This window comes from Strix aluco, chromosome 21 (assembly GCF_031877795.1).
Source record: "Strix aluco isolate bStrAlu1 chromosome 21, bStrAlu1.hap1, whole genome shotgun sequence".
NCBI classification, from domain to species: domain Eukaryota; kingdom Metazoa; phylum Chordata; class Aves; order Strigiformes; family Strigidae; genus Strix; species Strix aluco.
In genome coordinates this window covers 2,538,832-2,559,592 of record NC_133951.1, presented here as the reverse complement: position 1 = coordinate 2,559,592, position 20,761 = coordinate 2,538,832, and the positions used below count along the sequence as shown (strand labels likewise).

At 45.1% G+C, this 20,761-nt stretch overlaps 1 protein-coding gene across 2 annotated transcripts in view; it reads right to left on the bottom strand.

Moving 5' to 3' along the window:
* Positions 1–4,350: 4,350 nt before the first annotated feature.
* Positions 4,351–20,761, bottom strand: part of COX10 (cytochrome c oxidase assembly factor heme A:farnesyltransferase COX10) — a 105,563-nt gene continuing 89,152 nt past the window's right edge. For both annotated transcript variants that reach the window (XM_074846825.1, XM_074846824.1), the window contains exons 6-7: positions 19,809–20,041; positions 4,351–7,148 (exon numbers count right to left, since the gene is read on the bottom strand). In XM_074846825.1, the coding sequence (XP_074702926.1) occupies positions 6,706–7,148; positions 19,809–20,041 (676 nt within the window). In that variant the 3' untranslated portion in view covers positions 4,351–6,705. The remainder of the gene's footprint in view (positions 7,149–19,808; positions 20,042–20,761) is intronic.

Below are 20,761 nucleotides of genomic sequence, written 5' to 3'. Positions count from 1 at the left end.
AAAGCCAAGTGCACCTAACAAGCAGACAGGGGCCCTAAGCAGCAGGCCAGGGGCATCAGACGGGGGAGAAGAAATCTAAACAGTATTTCTCTCTGCTGCTGGGTGACTATGTGGCCCCAGGCATCCCGCTTCCCCTCGGCATGCCTCCGTTCCCCTTCTGCGCTGGCTGGGAGCGGTTCGGTGCAGGGATGGCCAAGGGGCAGCGTGTTGGTCACCCAGCCCCTCGGCTGCTCTGCGGTGTGACTACCGGTACGAACCTCCAAGTTCAGCTGATAAACTCAGGCTGTTCCCTTCCCCGGTTTGGATGCCATCCAGCAGCTCCCCTGGAAGCACAGCGGAAATGCCTTAATCACCTCGTTTGCGTCTCTGTTTCAAGTTTAATTTGATACAGTGCCTCCTCTCCCTAGCCAAAAAAAAATCCCAAACATCTCCCAGCCTTCCTCGGCAGCACAAGTCTTGATCTTTCTCGTTGCTCAGAAAACGAAAGGCAAGGCCCTGTGCCAGCTGCCTCTTTATAAATGAGCTTCAACTTCTGTGTGCCCGTCTGCATCTGGGCAGCCAGTCCCCGCGCCTCGGGATGAGAGGGTCCGTGGCAGAGCCCATCCTGCCTGGCTGGAAGCTCTGTCCTCCCCTGGCACCACGGTCTGGGCTCTACCCCACCCCACCCACAGGGGTGCATCTTTCCTTCTTCCCCCTTCTTGCTTTTCAGAGGAGGAAGATGGGCAAGATGTCCCTACTGGTCCCAGTCAGGGCCAGTTCAGTCAGTCTGGGAGATTGGAGCCCTTCTGTTTCAAATCACTGAGGGCAATTCCTCAAAGTCTGTGTTTAAGCAAAGACAGTCCGGCCACAGAGGCAGTTTAGACAGGTACAAGCAATGCATTTTATAGCACGTATTTCATGAAAAATATGTATCAAAGGAAAGCTGTAGTTACAATAGAAAGTGTTAAAAAGGGGCACAAGGGACAGAAAGGACCTTGCCATGTGTCCAAGGGGATAAAAACCTCAACCACCAAACTGCCCTGGGCTCTGGGGCCACACACACTTCAGAGACACATGAAAACCTCCCTTTGGGTGTTGCACTCTGCCTCGCTCGATAGGCAGGACTGAACCAGGGCTCCTAGAAAAATGGTAATAGAGGTACGAATTTAGGGCAGCTTTGCCAGCTCTAGCAGGGACAGCCAGGCATCCTCCTTTCTAGGCACCTCTTTTAGTCCTTGTGCTCCCCTAAAGCACAAGGCCTGTGGCAGCATCTCCCCGCCAGCTCCCCAGTACGGTCTGTACCTGTCATGCTCAGAGCATCTTCAGAGGTATCAGAAGCAACGCTCAAACAAGCATTTGGAAGCAGTAACCTTTCAGGGACTCAGGGAAACACACGGTTACCTTCCCAGAAAGGATAAATGCACCAACCTGAACCCGCATGAGCCTGCTGCCAAATCGTCAGTTCTCGCTCCAAGGCCTGGAGGTGCCAGAACTGGTTAGGAGAGGTAGGAAAAACGTCTCCACATTGTGGGAAAACAGCTCCTTCTGCCAACCTTGTTCTGTGAAACAGTTGAACTGTGCCTTTTTGAAACACTGGAAACTAAACCCCAGCCTGAGGCACTGACCCAGGCTGGAAAATCTTCAGTGCAAACAGTTAAAGTCTGGAAGCAGAAAAGCAGAGGTGATGGAAAGTGTACAAGGCAGAGCTGATGAGAGATACTCCTGCCAGCTCTTTTACACACATGTACTTCTAATGGCTTGGGACACTGTACACATGCTGTGCTCGAAAGACCTCCTTTTCTTTGGGTCAGGGGGAATTTGAGTGCTCTGGGCCTGACAACAGCCTTTCGGAGGTGAAGGCATCCTTGCGACACGGCAACCCAGACCAACGCAAGCTCTAACAGAGCACAGTAACTGTCTCGCGTTCAAAATACTGCAAGCTCTGTCGACAGAAGGGTTTGGAAGGCACCTCCAAAGCTTGCTAAACTTTGTGTCAAAGCCCTAAAAGTCTGTAGTACATTTATTTCAGAAGGGACCAAAAAACATCAATGGAACCACCCAGTAAGTCACAGTCTGAGGGACTCTCACAAAGGAGGGTCCTCACCAATGACGCTTCTGACCTCACAACTCAGTTGTCATCTCTGACTCCAAATTAACAACGCGCTGTTTGGGAGGTGATGAATGTTAGAACCAGACTCTGACGTGTCTTTGGCAGGGCCGAGTGCTGGACACACACCTATGGGGCACAAGCCCTGTCCTGCAGGACTTGCCTTCTCCATGACTGGAAAAAGAGGCAAACAACCACCCCAAGGCCACCCCACCAGCGCAGGTGGCATCCTGCATCCCACGAGCGCTTGCCGGGGCCAGCTCTTCGCCTGGTTAAGAAATACCATGACTAGAAATGCCATCAGGGACAGCCTGCAATGGAGCTTCTAGTATTACCACCTCCAGCAGAGCTGCTTGGTAGGAAAACAGTGCTGATATTTCTGTTTTAAAAGCAAAGTGTTCTGTAGACAGCTTGCATTTCCAAGGAAAGGGGAATATCTAATCACCTCTGGAGAGCAACAAGGACAACACGCTTTCTATCTGTAATGATAATGATTTCTAATAGTATCACTCTGTTTCCATTCCTACTCTCCTGGGATCGTCAGAACTGAAAAGGATGTGTGTGTTTTGTGTAAGCCTTGAAATGCCATGGTCTGGCTGAGTGGGAAACGCTGCTGGAGCCAGGAGAGTGTGAATGTGTTACTCTGCTGGGGCAGATTATATCGGAGATTGATACAGGAAGCGAGAAAAAAAAACCCAGTGGGGGAAACGAGAAGGGAAAGAGCTGTGTGCGCAGGGATTGGGTTTCCTCATTCATGCTGGAACACAGTGCAGAGCCCCACAACTGCCTGGCCTGCTGGGACGCCTGCCATGCCGGGGTACCGCAGGCGGGTTCACCGGGACCTGGGGGCTCCTTGCAAACGCAGGGGCTCGGGGCAATGCACAGGGCGTAGCTCAGCTCCCCGTGCTGTCCTGCCAGGCAAGCGCTGTGCTGAGATCAAGTGATTCGCTGAAGGTCAGAGCAAAGGAGAGATGCGGGGGGGAATCCAGCACCAGCTCTCTGCAACGCTCCGCAAACCATCAGCCAGTGCTCTCTGCGCAGGGCCGTACAGAATAAAGGGTATGGGACTGACAAAAACATGAGCTGTTTACTCATCCAACAAAGCGAAATATCTTCGTCCCTGTTTTACAGATGGAGTGCATTTCTTCAGCAGAGATCTGGAAAGAATGAAGATCCCCTGAGCCTTAGGGCTACTGTTTTATCCACAAAACCACACAAAAGGTTTGAAGTCCAAATAGAGTAAAACCAGCTTCATCCTCTTGAGTCACTGGCTCAGATTCCTCTGTGAGCCTCAGTACAGGCTTCTGGTGGTGCAAAGCTGCCCGCTGTAACAGCAACACCTGGATGGGACCATCTCGGCTACCAGCAGGCCTGGGGGTAGGAGGGACATGGCACATTGCTGATATTTTTTTCACTCCCACATAAAGAGCAGGTATTCTCCAGGAGGGCCATTTCATGGGGAGATCCCAAGTAATCAGGATAACGGGATGACAAACGACCTATATTCAAGTTCTCCAAATGGGACAAGGAAAAAAGCCATTGCAATTCTACGCAGGAACCTCTGTTTCAGATTCAAGGAGCTGTGCAAAGCCTGATGCTTGCACAGCCCAGGCCTGAGGTGTAGGAAGCCCAGGTTTAACTCCCGGCACTGCCCTGGCCCCCCAGCGAGACATCGCACGCACCTCACCTGCCTCCTTCCCTGCAGAATTTAGGCAGCAGTATCAGCAGGGCTGGAGTGGGGATGGCTGACATTAATCCTCCATGTAGGGCCACAAACACCCTGGGATGAGGGCAGACAGTCAGTATTTTTTTCATTTCCATAGTGGCACCAGCAGTATGGAAAAGGACACCTGAGAGCTCCTACAGTACTATCCATCTGCAACCAAGATTTCAGTTTGGCAATGTTTTTCTTTTCAAAGCACATGCAACAGCAAAAATTCCTAAAGGCAGTAAAATGACAGTAGATGGCTTCATCCATACCTGACACATGGCCATTTTGTAGCAAAGCAGAGAACACCTTCTGGGTGAAAAAAGTTGGGTTTTTTTTAATTAAAAAAATAAGGTATTTCTTACCTTTAGATCCCAGATCCAGTCATTCTAAAACCATGCTTTCTCTCCAGGCCAGACCAACTGGGCGTGGAGATGCTGGTGCAACTTAGTGACCTGCAGTTTGCAGGCACTCAGTGATGGTTATAAAGCTCCTGCCTAGCCCTAAAACCCGTGAATATTACACATTTTGGCCCAAGAAATGAAGATGACTGCGCTTCAAAATGGAACCACAGGCATGTCCTTGGGACCTTTAATCAAAACAGAGTTTGTCAGGACAGCACCCAGTACTTGCAGGCCATCCTGAAGCCTGGCTCTATAATGACTGAGGAGAAAACCACAACCCTCCTACTTCAGCACCACTTTCTGCCTCTGGGAGCAAAATCTATGGTTTTTGTGAGCCATCTGCTCTTTTCAGGTTCCTCTCCCGGCTAAAGGTTGACCAAATTCTTTGGTTTTGCACAAACCCTTTCCACTCACATGCAACTTAATTTCAGTGTGCTTTTGCACAATAAGCCAGTATTTCACAAGCTGTCCTTGCCCTTGCAGTGATCAAGAAGAATACTGTTGCTGTGAGAAATGCCACAAAACTATTAAATGTCTTTGCAACTAACTGAACTGTACCAGACTTTCAATCATAAGTGAATTGCTTAAAACAGATTTTGAGCATTCATCTCTTTTTTTTTTTTTTTTTTTTTTTGTACAGTACGCACTTTATTGCAGAGAAGACTGGATGCATTTTTAAAACAAATTCAGGAGTTGCACAGTTTCCAGACATTTCTACGAAGTGTTGCCCACAGTAACTTGAGTACAATAGAGTCCGTCAGACAAACAGTAAGAGGGAACTCAATCCTGTCATCTGCAATCACTTGAGAGTCAGAAAATCTTGCAACCGATTACTTAAGAGCCATGTAAAACAGGTGGCTCTGCTCCTGTGAGCACCTCCGCCAGCAGAACAGAGGTTAACCGTGTCACTCCTGATTTACACCAGTGTAACTGAGACCAGAAGTTGGGCCTGAATCATGAAAGCAGCCAGTGAAGATTTTATGTCAGCGTGATATGCACGTGGTGGCAGATTTGTGATGTTTCCTGAAGGGCTTTATTCGGGATCAGACTGAGACAGTGTCTCCCATTTCAGGTATTACTGTATCTTTGGATCGATGCACAACCGTGCTGCCCAGTCCCTTTCCACGTGGGAAAGAAATCTTGGCATGAAAATGCATCAAGTCATAACAGGCACTAACTACCACAATAAACTATAACACTGTCTGTCTGTGCTGGATGCTGCTGTGTTTGGAAGCATCCCAGTGCGTCACAGCCAGCCCCAGGTAGGCTGAGGGTTAGCCACAGCCCCGCAGTGGGATCGCAAGCACATTAGGCTGTGGCTAGAAATGTTCTTCAGCATATCAGTTAACGAAGATAATGCATTTTCCTGGTGAGGCCATCCACAGTAATTGCTTTTGAGAGACACTGGCTGCCTCAACAATTTCAACATTATAATATTAGATAAAAATCCCAAACTTTTTTCCTGTAAAATATGTTTCCTGACTGATTACATACTCCAAAAGTGAGGCCTTCTCTCTCAGCCACCACAGTGTGATATTAAATACAGTTCAAATTCTTGATGCAAGTCCAGAGCTCGTCCGAGGACACTGAGACTGAATGGGCTGGCACAAGACAGATTAGCATAGAAAAGCCTTGAAACTACCAGACTCTGAGATCTGCTTCTCACCTCCCACACCTTTTCAAAGCTTCACTGACATAAACAGTAACGGCAGTTTTTACCAGCTGAAGATCTGACACACAGGGCTCAAACTCTAATGACGTAAAACCACATGGGAGTCAGAAATTCCCCGTGATGGATGTACAGCAGAATGGCTCAGTGTGTGCTCAAGGTATATGCTGCAGAAGAGCTATTCATCGGGAGGTTGTTTAAATGCTGATGTCTAGTGTGCTGAAAGACAGCTTTCTTACTCCTTTAGCATTGTGCCAGCTGTACGAAAATTAAAAATCTACTGGGGTGAATGGGAATCTTGGGAAAATTAGCTGATTGAAAAAAGCCTCAGAAACTGAAGGCTTCTGTGTAATACCAGAGCAGGGACAGCACGGATTGAGACAAGAAGAGTTCACCCAACCCACCATGTGCTTCAAAGCTTAATTTGGAAAGGATGCTTGGGGAGAAGGGGTGCTAAATCATTCATCTGTCGCTTCCTGACGGCTTCGCCAAGGCTGCCAGTGCTGGCGGTTAGTAAGTGTGCGCATGTGACTTGCTAAGTGGAAACCTATCCACGAGATGAGAGACCACGACTCACGGAGACTTTGGAAGGCCATCCCAAAGTGAGGTGCTTCTGACATAGGCTAAATTGTAATCCGTGACGAGTGAATGGGCCTGAGGCCCATGAATACTTTAAGCTCTCATGTCTATTCCCTTTCAGAAGAAAATAAAAAATTATCGCATGAAGTAGTCGCTAGGCACAAATGACTCTTCTTCAAACCGTTCCCCACAGGTTTCCCCCTTGTAATTACTAAAATATACTACCTGATGTGTCACAAGGATGACAAGTAATTGACATTTAAGGCAATCTAATTTCCATAGCCCTCCCATGACTTTCACCGAGCAGATCGCCTTTGTCTTCCTTCTCTAGGAACGATTTCTTGCACGTGAACATGACCAGCAGCAGCAGCGGCAAATGCCACAGACTGCAGAAGAAGAGCTTCCTGGAGCTGCTGCGGTCTGCATCCCTGTAGAACCGAAAGCCGAGGTAGGAGATGTAGAGGTTGATAGGGAGCGAAATGATGGGGAAAGTCCACGTGGTGATGTCGAGAAGGGGAGCCACCGTTGAGAGTCCAATTAAGGCCAAGCAGTGCCGCAGAGCCACCCGCCTGCACAGCCCCGGGTGGGTGACGGACATCATGCAGTATCCTCCTCGGGAGTAATCTTCCCGCAGAGCCCAGCTCAGGGCGTTGAAGTGAGGGAACTGCCAGGAGTAGAGGATTCCTCCTAACAGTAACGCACCTGCAGCAGCAGAGAGAGAGGGAAACATGCATTAGCGGGCCAGTGCGAGAAGTGCTCTGTAAAGACTCTGCGGATCTGGGCTGTATTCGGCTGGTTACCTGCACTGTGAACCTGTCAGACCGCTCCGCGCAGGAGGCAAGGCACGCTCGGTGAGATAAGCCACCCTCTGTGTTTAACAGGATTTACACAGGGTTGTGCACCGTGGTTCTTCTGTTTTTGGAGCACTTAATTTGAAAAGCATTTCAACAAGTCACTTCCTCCTAATGAACCACTGCTAATTGGTTTCTGTGCCAATTCAGTCTCTACCTGAGGGAAGATTGATGGAAATGAAGCAAAGTTGGGCAAGTTTTCCTGAGAGCCTCTAGCTTCCGCTCCCAGGTTCCCGAGTTGGTGTGTCCAAAGAAGAAAAAAGCTGGTGGGCAGTGTCACACTGACTAGAAACAGCAAATCCTGCTCAATGACAGCAGAAAAAGAGGATAAAACAGGAAAATACCAGCACCTGGGTAGCCTGGAGCATGGCTGAGCTTTCTGTTTGCCCACTGCGTGAAGGGAGGGAGCTGCTCATGGCACAGGACCACCTCGATCACGGACCGTGGACGGGCGGCAGAACCAGCAGAAGCTGCTAACAAGGTGACAGAAGACTAAGAACTTTTTACTCCTTCAAACCAACTGTAGAAACTTCCAAGCAGTTTGATCAAATAACTCTATTCACACCAGTTAGCTACTTTTACATTTAACAAGGAGCTATGGAAGCACTGCATTTTTCACAGCTATCCTCAGGACATGGTACAGGACTTATCGAGGCAGACGCAGTTTATATGCTGATTTCAGAGAGCTTCAAGGAGGCCCTCAGACTAAACTCCTTTCACTAATTTTGTCTGAAGACACAAAAAATCCCCCAAGGCTGTTGCACATTATGAGCATTCCTGGATTTTTCTTTTGTTTCCCCAGCTCCCAAACACTCTGCTCCAGCATTAACACTTTCTTTGCATGTCCCTGCCTCCATGAGCTCATTCTGTCTGGAAACTACTTCTCAGCTGAAGCCATGAGTCTACCATCTTCTTAATGACTTGATAGAAATGGAAACAGCAACACTTCCCTGCACACAGGTTAATGTATTTAAATTCTTTCCCAAACTCTCACTTCTTCCCTAGCAACTGCTCGGGCTCTGACAAAGACCAAGTCACTGTCTCCTCTGAACTGCTTGGTGGTTCACGTCCTCTCTGCACCTGCTCTGGCTCTACGTTCCTTGGGGCTGTGCAGGTCTAATTCCTGTTTTAAACAGCACACCATACGCTGCTGTTGTCATGCAAATAATAATAATCTTAAGTTTGCAAAAGTGCCTTTTTTTTCCCTCTACCTTATCAACCAGTGAAGAAATGGTCCGTTAGACTTGATGTGGGTTTCCAGTTGCTTCTAAGATCCTGTGTGTGGTATAAAAGAGCTGTCTCATCGCTCTTTAAAATGAGGAACAAATACTCCATTAGGTGAGGGCATGCCTCAAAGCTGACTGCATGGAGCTAGACGCTCATATATTGGGCATGCAACTTTCACAACAACATTGCGTACTACGAATTGCAGGTGATTTCCTGGATTATGGCCCCAAACTTTTGCAAATCCTGCCATTCGACCCTACCAAAGTCAACTTTCAGGGTGTGGATGCTTAGCACTTTCTCTAAATTGGAACGTTTTAAGATAGTTGAAAATGGTGCACCCCAAAATTACCATTAATTTTGGAAAATCATGGCAACAAAAGTAATTTTGGCCCTAAAAAGATAGGATTTGATTCAGTTCCGTTGAGACCTAAGGGAGTAGCTGTAGTGAAATAAACTGGAATAAAACTTAAACAAGGAGCAGTACTCCCTACAGCAAGGAATGGAAGGGGGAAACATTCTTGTAATATGTCATTCTTTAGCTTTTTCCTATTCTTGTAAAACATATTACTGGAGGCAAGATCCTGAATCCTGATAAAGCTCAGATAGGAAAATTTTTCAAGTTTCACATCTGAAGTGCTTTAGAGACATTAGCTTGTCATTTTTCAGAACTTAGGGAAAGGTAAGCTACAATTATCCATCAGCTGAGGAAACTTAAGTAGATGGAGCCGGGGCCAGAATTCCGAGGCAGAGGCTGTCCCTGCTTCCCACGGCTACGGACCAGCCGGCTTTTCATCTGGCCTGTGCTGCGCCCCTGTGTTTCGGCTGTAATGCAGGCTTTGCTTATTCAATTGTTCAAACGTTGTGTGCAGCCAAGCTCAAAACACACCCTAAACCTCAAACACACAAAAACCTTTAACAGTTCTCTAACTATAACACCATTAAAAAGAAAAAATAGTCATCTGAAGAAACTTTTAAACACAAACAGACCAACTAAACGACTTGAGGCTGGATTCCCATTTACAAAGGTCTGTTTTTTACATGCAAGCCTTTGGAATTTAATTACTTTGATTACATTACAACCATTGAGATAATTGATATTTTACAGAGAAGCTGAACAGTAAAACAATTTAATAGCCCATTATGAGGATTTTAACTGACCCGATCTTTTTGTTAGTTTCCCATGTGCCTTGGACATCCTGTAATTTCCTCTGCCCGGGCTCAGATTGTCAGGTTGTCAGAGATTTTTAAGTGTCACGTAAGACTGATGACTCGCAAAGCACCACACACGGTACAGTACAATTCAGCATCAAATGAGCCCACAGTAGGAATCCTGTCAAGCTCAGAGCAGACACTGTAATACTCATTAATTACTAGATGAATGTTAACTATGTCATAATTAGGTCAGCAGTGTTTTTAAGCAATATTACAGCAAGACTAACCTGGTTCAAAATAGTGCAGAGTCTACTCTGCTGCTTCTGTGCAGTTCCCAACAGTTTGGGAACTCAGTTTAATCAATGCAAATCTCTTTTTTCTCTACGGAGTTTATAATTAAGTGAAGACCAGACGAGGTCGTTCACAACCGTAACACGCAGAGCTGGCACGGAGTTTGCAGAAGCAAAGGCGGCCGTCGGAGCAGAGCCATCGCGCTTGCTTTGGCAGTGGGGGACAGCCAGCAGCCAGGGCCACCGCAGCCCCCGGCCCCGCCGCGGCACACGGAAAACCCGAGCACAGGCAGACAGATAGACATTCATACTAGATCTCAGCTTTTTCACAAGTGTTTATGAGACTACAAGTACCTGGCTCGTGGATATCCCAAACTCTTTGGCCTTTTTAGCCAAATTTTTAATAGCTGCAAGTTTAGCCCATTTATGATCACTTCCAAACTCTCCACTTCTCCAAGACTGAGAACATGGGACAGCTGTGAGCAGACACTTATAAATCCTGATAACTTGGCAGATGAGTCCTGTTTGATTTTGGAAAAAAAGTGAAGTCTATTTAGGCAAACTGGACCCAGGTCTCAAGTACTCTTTCAATCTTGTGTGCAAAATAGGTAAAAAACGTTTTCTTGTTGAGTTCTTATTGTTTAAACACTTGTACTAGCTTAAATCATCTCAAAAGTTACAGGACTGCAGAGAACCAGGTAGGTCCTATAGCAACCACAGAGTTAAAGACAAATAACAGGTTTTACTGTTCATCATGTATTTTAAGGTTAAGCTATTATTTCTTTTCCAAAATTCTTTTAGAAGTATTTAAATAGTAATATATCTTCTTTTTAATAAACAAGAACAAGCTGAGATTTTTATTTTATTTTAATATCTAAGATATAGCCAAAATGTCAAGTGGCAGTGAAGAATGTAGAAAATGGTTTTCTTTCTGTAAATATATTTTTATCTAGTGAAATACTGAAGCTTTACAAATTGTACTTTTTCTAAAACAAACAAGACACTAAATTCCACAGTCATTCGGAAACTGCTTGGCAAGATGTTTTAAGGTTCAATAAATTTGGGTAAGACTTGGAAATAATGGTGAGATGAGACTTCCAAAAGCAACTACTGATTCCGGGCTTGCAAACTGCAGTAGCTGACAGTCTAATTTTCAGAATTACAAGAGCAAGAAGCATTCCCCTCTGAAGTTATGCTCTTCACAGTGTCAAAAATGCCTTGTGGTACCTCTCAGCTTTGATTAAAATTTCATGGTTTATTCCTTTCAAAGCAATTTATGATGACCTCATTTGCTGGATGGTCCAAATCTCAGGTGAGGGAGCAATGTCAGCCCCTGAGCCTGCTGAGTCCTTGGCCTCTCTGCTAAGAGCACCTAGGAGCAGAAAACTGGAAGATGGTTTTTCGGGTGTAAACCCTTGCAGGGTGTGAACTCTCACCACTGGTTAACACATGGAGAGAGAGCAAAGCAATCAGGTTGCAACAGCTTCCTCTCCTGTCCTCCATCCTGGGCTTGCGCCGGGATCAGTGACCCAGGGATGAAAAACTCCAGACCCTAGTGCGAGTCCCCCAAACTTCTCATGTCCTGTAAAGGGTACAGAGTCTGTTCAAGTCTATACTTCAACTACTCAAGAAAGTGTGGGCACATTCAGCTGCCAAGCTCTCTGTGCCAACAATGTCAGTAGCATTGTTCCGAGCAAACCGTTTCGTCCATGTAAAGCAACCTGAGGACTGCAAACCTATTTTCTCATCCACTAATGGGCAGGAGTAATGTTTGGATCCTGCCTGACTGTCTCGTGCTGAGGATGCCACTCTCTTAAGCAGCGATTTGAAATACGCCTCTTTCATGCTGGCAATACCTTTCATCATCAAAGAGCTTTATACATTGTACGGTTGGCACATGGAGCAGTAGCGATGATTTCACCTGTCTGCCTTAAATGAGGCACAACAGTTTGGGATGATCCAATTGAAACTCTCCAAAAAATTCCTGAAGGCAAGTTCTTCCAGGGCAGAAAAGGACTTGAACTACAAGAGGGCACAGGCTGGAGCACAGGGTGTGTTGGTGGAGCACCAGACTCTGGAGCAGGGCCAGCTGGAGTCCAACCAGCCCGGGCACACAGATGAACATGGGCCTGTCTGCACAAGTCGAGGCAAACATGTCCAAGGTTATCTACAGAGACTGCTGTATCAACATCGTGTTCCTGAAAACACACTGGAGATGAACAACTTGTTCTTTCTTCTTATCCTTCTCATTGTTCTGTAGACAACACACAGTGCCTTCCCTCTACATAATGGTCTGCAAACCTCTCCTATCACTTTCAAGCTCTAGACAGGACAAACATCTATTTACTTCATCAATAAAACAAAAAAAAAAAAAAGGAAGGGGAAGCTGATCTGTAGCATCAATTCAAGAACGGAATTGCTCCTTCTGTCTTTGCTTTGGTGCTGCATATGTATGACTGGGAAGTGGCCAACCAGGCATTAGAATAAACATGGAATGGTTAAAATATCAGCTCCAAAACAGATGTTGAAATCTTACTGCATTTCCCAAAGCTGGTGTTTACTGCCTTGGCAACCTAAGAATGATGTTTTGCTTAAAGCACAATTTTAGTAATTCTTCTGCCTTGAATAATGTGAAGGAATTTTAAAATTATTTCCAGACCTTGGTAGCTCCCTAACTTATTAGAGGAAAGCACCGGCCTTTTGTTTCTAGGAAACTGGTATGAGTTTGGCTCTGTCAGGAGGGGAAGGCTTTGGTAGTCTAAGCTCAGCCTTTTAATGGATCGTAGTCAGGAAACAACCACACACCGTTTTACTTGATAGCACACAACTGGCTCTCTTCCCTTAAAAGATGTTGAACAAATTACTCCTCTTTAATCCAGACAAGGTAGATTAGAGTGCAGAGACTTGACTTGGTCCAGCTGTATCCACCTGCTTGCGAGCAACCACGCCGTCTCAGACAGCATTTTTCACCTTTTCCACAGGAAATTTAACATAACTAGTCCAAAACTACTCACTGTAGTCCTGCATGATTTTTACAGGATGTTAAGCTCACAGGAAATAGGCTGGATCCATCCCCAAAGCTTTTATTTTCTATCTTTTCTTTTGTGCTTGTTCACAGCAAGTTTAACATGGTAGTCTTCCCCAGAGATTTCTAACTATGCAGAAATTATGGGGGTAAAGAAAGATTTTGAAGTCTTGTCAAAGTCTTGTTCCCCATTGCAGATTCAATGCAATATTAAACACCCAAAGGATTATGTGGGGGTATTGGTACAAATATTCAGAGGAGTTTGGAGAGTCACGTCCATAGCAGAGCTGGGGTGTCCTGATACGTAAGGACTGCTTTATTAAGCTGGTGGTGGCATTTTCTGTTTGTGAAGGAGAGTTGGAAGGTGCAATAATTACTGCCTTTCCTTCAGCTTGTTTCAGTGATGGAAAATGACTATTAGGGTGAATCAATTGGCCTCTGATTACAAGTGTTCAAGATACTGCCCTGGTACAATCACTCCTGAGGAAGAATGTTCCCTACTATTTAATTTTTCCTATTGTCTTTCAAAGTAAAAAAGGGACTAGCTCTACAAAATTTACATCTTAATTTGTGATTACGAAGCCTTCTCAAACGCAAAGACATTTGGGAATTATCTAGTCACAAACTTTAACCAAACTGATGCAATTCCCCTTATTTTACCACTGTGGCATTTCCTATATTAGCACCACAGCAAGACAACAACCGGCACTTCTGCTGGAAAACAAAAGCAGATGCTACTGCCTGTGTCGGCTGCCGCGTGCGATGCTAAGCAGCCTTGAGAAGGAAAAAAGGAAAAGTATCGCTTCTAAAGCTTTGCACAAGGTCTCTGGGCTGCAAACAATGGTCCCGGCTGTCAGTGCGGGCACGCACAGCCCCGTGCACAGCCCTAATTGTGAGCCTTCAAGGTTACACGGTCATGTAAACGAAGGGCAAGGAGGAAAACACTGGAAAACTCAAAAGCTTCATGGTCATGGGTTTCAATAGCTGTTTCTTTTGAAGGATGGCACAAAAGGCTTGTGGAACAGGAACGTCTCAGGGCTGCGATAGACTTCTCTGCCGCAGCATATAAAGGGAAGGGGATGTTGGCTGTGTGTATGGTTTGTCTGCAAAACAAAAGGACGATCCTCGTGTCCACCACGAATGGGAAATGAAGTTGGCAGTGGGGTTTTTCACCTCGAGGGAGTGTTCCTGGCCACTGCCTTTAACAGGAGGAAACCAGATGTCCTCAGGTACACTCGCCATGCGGAAAAAAGCTGTGTGCATATGGATACACACAGGCATGCACACTTTTTGTATGACACACAGCAGGTTATTACAGCCAAAAGCCTCACAGGGAAACACCTTTCATTATACAGGCAAGGTTGAAAAAAACAACGCTGTACATAATTCGTCTTAGCTAACCTCAGCAACAGATGCCATAAAAAAAGCGAGCCTGTTGGGTAAGATGAAAATATAGTCTTTGCATGGACCATTCGTTATGTGCAAATATGTTTAGGAAGTTATTCACCAAAGGACCAGACTCAGCAGAGGACTGCAAACCTGCAGAGCCACACAGGGGCTCCTCATCAACCACCTCTTCCAGGCTCCCTCCGGGGGTTCCATGTAGGGTGGGGGTCCCTCCTGCAGACTCCCCCGTTGTGCTTGCAGAAGGAGTGTTGTGTCACACCCAGGACATTGGTGCTTCTCCTGCGGGTGTTGTGTCTCACACACGGGGGTGTGGGGGCTGCTGCACTGCCCCATCTCCTCCCCGTGCCCCAACAGCCGTGCGCGGGGCAGAGAACTAGGTAAGGGCATGATGCCTGTGAATTCGTGGGGTCAGTCCCCCAGGTGTCCCAGCAGTGAAACTGTCATTTCTTTTGTCTCTTGTGAAGATGGAAAGGGGGAAAAAAAATAACTCACTGGCTTTTGTCCTAAATTCAGACCAGCTGCTTACTAGTATTGTCCTCCTGCCTTGGTTTTTACAGTTTTTGCCCCCACAGAGCACACTCCTGGGCCCCCAGTTTCCAATTCTCGTACGTCAGTGACATGAATATCTCTGCTTCCTCTGGAACAGACCACAAATTCTGCTGTCTTTCACCTGCGAAGTGAAACCCCAAAAAGCTGAGTTTACTAGAGGGAGTTTAGAGCCGGAGCCTCCTCTGCTCCTGCGGCAGGACGGCCGGCTGGCTCCCCGACCTGCTCGTGCATCAAGGGGCTCTGAAAGCTCAAAGTGCTTAACTGGAAGGGGCACAAAGATCTCCAAGCTTATTTTGCATGCAATTAAGCTGTTGCTTTGCTCTCCCTCCTCCTGGCAGACAACTGCTACACCAGGCAAGGTATGAGAGACTCCAGCCATTGACAGGTTGGGCACAGTCCCCCCCCTCCCCTATTCTCTTTTTTTTTTTGTTACTGAAACCATCCATCTGCCAAATGTCACTAGCTGATAAGAACTGCCCGTTTTTAAATCCCCATTTGTAAATAGATGTTGGCTGACATAATTAATGTCTACCATACAACACAATTTGAATTACAAAGTAAAGGCAATTTAAAAATCAGCCTCCACATGATTACAATTGATACTCAGTCTATAAATTCCACAGCCCCAGGAATTATTTAAATTTCTGAAAATGAATGAAAATCAGTACAAGATGTTGTTCAGGAAAGCGAGACCAGAAGTGGAGCATCTGAGATAAACTAAATAGTCTCTTGAGATAAACATTCTTTGGTGCAGTAATACCTATGGCTCCAGGCCACCATGGGTCTGTAATGTCTGCTATACTGTCAGGGCTGTTATCTGCTATGCCACTGCCACCTACTCAGAATAAATCCCCTTAACTGATAAGCACATTATGTTGAGGACCCCTGCTTGTCACTTCCATCTAACTGGGTGGTTTGTATCAACACCGTGGCACTGAATCGCTCCGCTCTAAGACACCGATACCGCTCGCCGGCTGGGATGGAGCCTTCAGTGCATAAGCACAGGAAGGTCGGCAGAAGAAGTGCAAAATGTATAAGGCAAAATACAGGCTATGGCAGTCGGAAATGTTTACCCCAGATTCAGTTTTTCTGCTAACTAGAAACAACAAGTTTAAACGGACAGCAAACATTTCTAACAAGCAAGCTGCACAGTCAGTCTGGGGAGAAAGACCAGCAACGCAAGAGTAATTTAAAGCATGTACCCGTTTTGCCTCTCGCACGCCAAAATAAACAGCTCTCTTACTTCCTAAAGATGTCTGTACACAGGCTCAACAGCAGCATGGCACAGCCAGGAGCGCTCCTGCATGGGGATCCCGTGCAGGAGGAGGATCCAGCACAGAACAGGACACGCTGCCAAGCCTTGCCTCTTTTTCCTGCCTTTGTGCTATCACTTAAGGCTTTAAGGAATTTCAATTCCTTCCTGCTAGTCCTTCCTTCGTAAAATCAGGAGAAATAATTTGAGGGTGTCCAGCTTTACTAGAAATAAAAAAATCTCTTTAGAAATAAATAGTACCACCAAGAAGCAATGAAAACTGCTTTCAAGGAAGCAAACGTGTTACTGCAAATCACAGGCTGGCAGTTAAGTTCTGCATAAATACACCAGATATGTGGTAGCGATATCCACGTGATAAATTACATTTATCATGCACCTTTGACCATCTCACCTGCACTCAGCTCCCCCAGTGAGGAAATGTTAACATTCCCGATCTTTCATCAGTTTCAAACAGCTGCCATTAAAAAAACACCAAAAACCCCAAACCCACAACAAAGAATTCCACATCTTCCCAGAGATAACCTTATCTTTCACTTTTGAAATGTGAGGTATTCCCTCACAAAATCCAGGGTTGGGGGCAGGATGTTCAATCAGGCTTGAGAACATATAATTAAAGGTATCTATCAGGGGCAGAAATGGAAGCAAGCATCACTGGGAATCACTGTATGACCTGCAAAAGATGAGTAGAGTAAGAAATACCAGCGTTTGTATCACTGGAAATATAAGGGTCCCAGATTTTTATCTGCAAATAGGCGATATTTGTTTCTTGTTTCTTGTGCAAGGAACTGTCAAGGTATTAATCTTTGAAAGAAGAAAGTTATAAACAAAACGAGGACAAATTAAACCAAGGCTGCTCCAATCTGAGATACTTTATTATTACCTCTGGAATCTGAAACTAGGAATCATCTCCAACTCTCTCAACCAACCCAGAGCACCTCGCAGCAGTAGCTATGAGCCAGGCCAGGGATGTTATTGAACTGCTGACATTACAGCAGAGTGCAGACAGGGCTGTCCTAGGGCACCACACAGTACTGTGTAACACTTGGTTACCCCCCTCAAATGGTAATGAAAGGTCTACACTTAAAGATTGTTTTCCCTACAGCCAGCAGCATGTACAACAATGTGGCTGCTGTGAGAAGATTACAAGGAGAGAAAATCCACAGGAAAATGTAAACTCAAAAAAACACCAGTTAAGCAGCGAGAACCTTCCTTCTCATTAGTTTTCTAACTCCTTTCCTTCACATTCCTCTTTGTTACTGAGTGGAATGATTTTTTTTTTGTTTTTAAACGAGGTGCAAATGCATTTTCACACCTCTACCTAAAACTAGGTTAAGTCTCCAAGCTAATTACACATTATTAATGAGTTCAACAACTGTGGGTAGGCTGGTTAGAGAAGGGACTCAGGGCTGCACCTCATGTGGATGTATGCACATGGACACACGCTTCTACCCTGCGCGGGTCTGATGCTGCCAGGTGCTGAACTCTCTTCTTGTCTGCAGTAGTAGAATGTTTAACACCGAAAATCATAGTCTACAATGCAATCCTTTTCTTCTACTTCTCTCTTTTCTTTTTAAAGGTGTTTGTGGGGTGTGGTTTTTTTGCTTTTTTGGGTTTTTTTAAATACTGAAATGTACTAAAATATTACATTCAGGTCACCATTGTCAGGACTGTCCCCAAGTGCACTTCATTACAAAGACCAGTATCAACTCAATAACATCTCTTTCTCTATTAAACAAGCTGCCTGGCCTCACTGATGCAGACTGGGAGGTGACTGTAGAAAGTTTTAGCTACCCAGAACAAACAATACAACATCGGGTTTATGCATCAGCGCAGATGATCATGTTCTGGCAAAGTCTGCTTGGGTGGTTTGAAGTTACCATCTTCCACTGATGGCATTGTTGCCAGACATCATCGCTGCCACAGCAGAGCTGGCAGTGGGACATGGAACCACATCTCAGTTGCAAATTAGAGAGGAAGAGCTTAGTTGGGACACCAGTGATGCTCTCTGCTGCCTTCCCTGCCTGCCGTACAGGGACAGCTTAGCTCTTTGCCAAACAGGTCTCAAAGAGCAAGTTGTAACTTGAGAAATTAAAGATAATGAAAATCAGTGTCAGATTACTTTAATGCGCTGGGATTCAGCTGCAGCACTTTAGCTGTCATTTTAAAACCAGGGGTGAAAATTTGAACTGTGACAGCCTCTCCAGCAAGGGCTTTAGGTGAGATGGAGCTCTTCACAACAGCTCCTCCAGGCTGGACTTTGCAGGTGAAGCACGGGCACACAAGAATCATCTTTTAGCATCCACTCTGGAAAGAGATGCCAAAACCAGCGGAGAAATCCCTAAATAACGTAACATCCAAGATCTAGGCAACTGCAGCCAGAACAATACAGTCCTTAAAATTATATATTTTGTGTTTTTAATTCATTCTCTTCTCTTTACAAATACAGAGCTTCTAATGATGGCGCTCCTTAACATAAGACATTATACATACACATACATATCATTTATAGGTCTAAATATAAACAAAAACTTTCAGAGAAGTAAATGTTTGTATAGAAGCAATACACACATTAAAAAAAAAATCCTACAAAACCTTTCATCCTAGCTCTGGATTAGATCTGTATCAGAACATGCGTACACAAGGCCAATTCAGACTGACTTTTATAGGAAGTGCGTAGCATAAATGAAGAATGGCATGCACACAGAACTGAAGAAGTGCATAGCATAAATGAAGAACAGATTTTGCACAGATTCTGATAATTTCTGGTTAAAAGCCTTGTTGTTGAAAGTATTATTCAAGCCTTAAATACGCCACATTGTGGGATGAGTGTGCGCTGAAACAATTCTTAACAGACCTGTTAATTGAACTTCATTAGTTTCTTCAGAATATAACTATGTGGAGCCACTTTGATACTTAAGTTTCTAGCTGGCAGGAAAAACAAGCCCTAATTGTGTCATAGTTTAGTTGCTGAAGAGATCAGTGTTTTATGAGGGATGTAAAAACGGTTCACAGTTGCTAAAATAGAAATACTCGCTTGCTTTTCAAGGAGGAGGGGGAAGGAACATTTATAACTTAAGAGTTTAGAAATGGGCAATTAAGAAATACACCAATAAATTAATCTTCCTAGGATATTTTCTGGCTTGTGGAAAGACACTAATAAACACATCTGGGAATTTTCCAGTTGAAGCTCCTGACTTGTAAGTTGGATCTTACAGGGTATGGTTTTAATCCTGAAATTACGTAATATTTTCTTCCATGTGAACCCCAAAGACACTATTTTCTTCTAGATTTTTTTTTAAGGTGGCCTAAACACGTATTTAATAGGACATGGTCTTTCATCAGCTGATGTTTGCCCCTGAAATGCCCCCATAAGGAGAATGATACCACCATGTCTACTCATTCAGTCCTCACGGTACGGTGCTGTAATGGACTTTGGCACTGCAAACAGCAGAATGTATCTGCTTTCGAAGCGGTATCAGGTCAACAAGCATAAAGAATGAGGTTTACTGGCTTTTGGGTTGGTGTTTTTAGTTATCCCGTAGGCAATGCTGACAACCCCTCACCCAGATGCAAGGGTTTTATACTCACCAGCATCGAGACTACCCGTAGCCGCAGTCCAGCCCATGACGGGGGGAATGGCACCGACAACAGCTCCCACCCATGTGTTGGCAATGCTCATTCTCTTCATGGGTGTGTAACAACACGTGTACAAGAAAATGTTGAAGGCTCCCAGGGCCCCGGTGAGGGGGTTTACTCCCAGAGTCAGCAGGGCGATTCCCGGGACTCCGCAGGAGGCAGCAAAACAGACGGCGAGCAGGGGGCTGCGGGGAGAGGAGACACGCTGAGCAAGAGTCTGTCTTAAACAATGACTACTGTCCCGCTCCTTTTGCCTCCTCCCAAAAATTAAGATTGGATTTTTGTTATTTTTTTCCCCTCACCCAGTCCCAATTTTCCCATTTGAACCCCGATCCTAAGAAAAGCCCTTCTAAAAGGTTAAGACAATCCTGCTAGAGATTTGCAATGATCGGTGATTATTCTTCTTGTGATCACTGTGCTCACCAAACAAATTCAACCTCTGCAGGTAAACAGCCCTTACGGAGAACCGGTGCTTCCAGCAGATCTTTCTCTTTTATTATAATCTTAGTAAATTTTAACCTTGGGAAAAAGCACTCAGGGTTTAGAGTAAATGAGAATGGTTGTAACTTGTCAGATTTTTAACTGATTGCAATTATCCAAGGGGTCCTTTGACTGAAATGCAACATGGTTCGACACAAAGTTGGGAAGGATTTACAAGAAAAAGAGTACATTCAATCATTTTGAAATTATGTCGACAGGAATAAAGTATTTTTTTGCTTTACTGAAAAAAAAGGCTGAATTTTCTACATTCCCATTTAGCTTATGTCCTGTGCTAAGTAGCACACCAAAGCAATTCTAGCAAGAGAATCAAAATTAGAATTTATTATCGTTTGACTGGAATTAACAGAAGATACTTTAGGCTTGGCCGAAAGCAGCAAACAACAAAGATGCAAATTGTTTCTGTT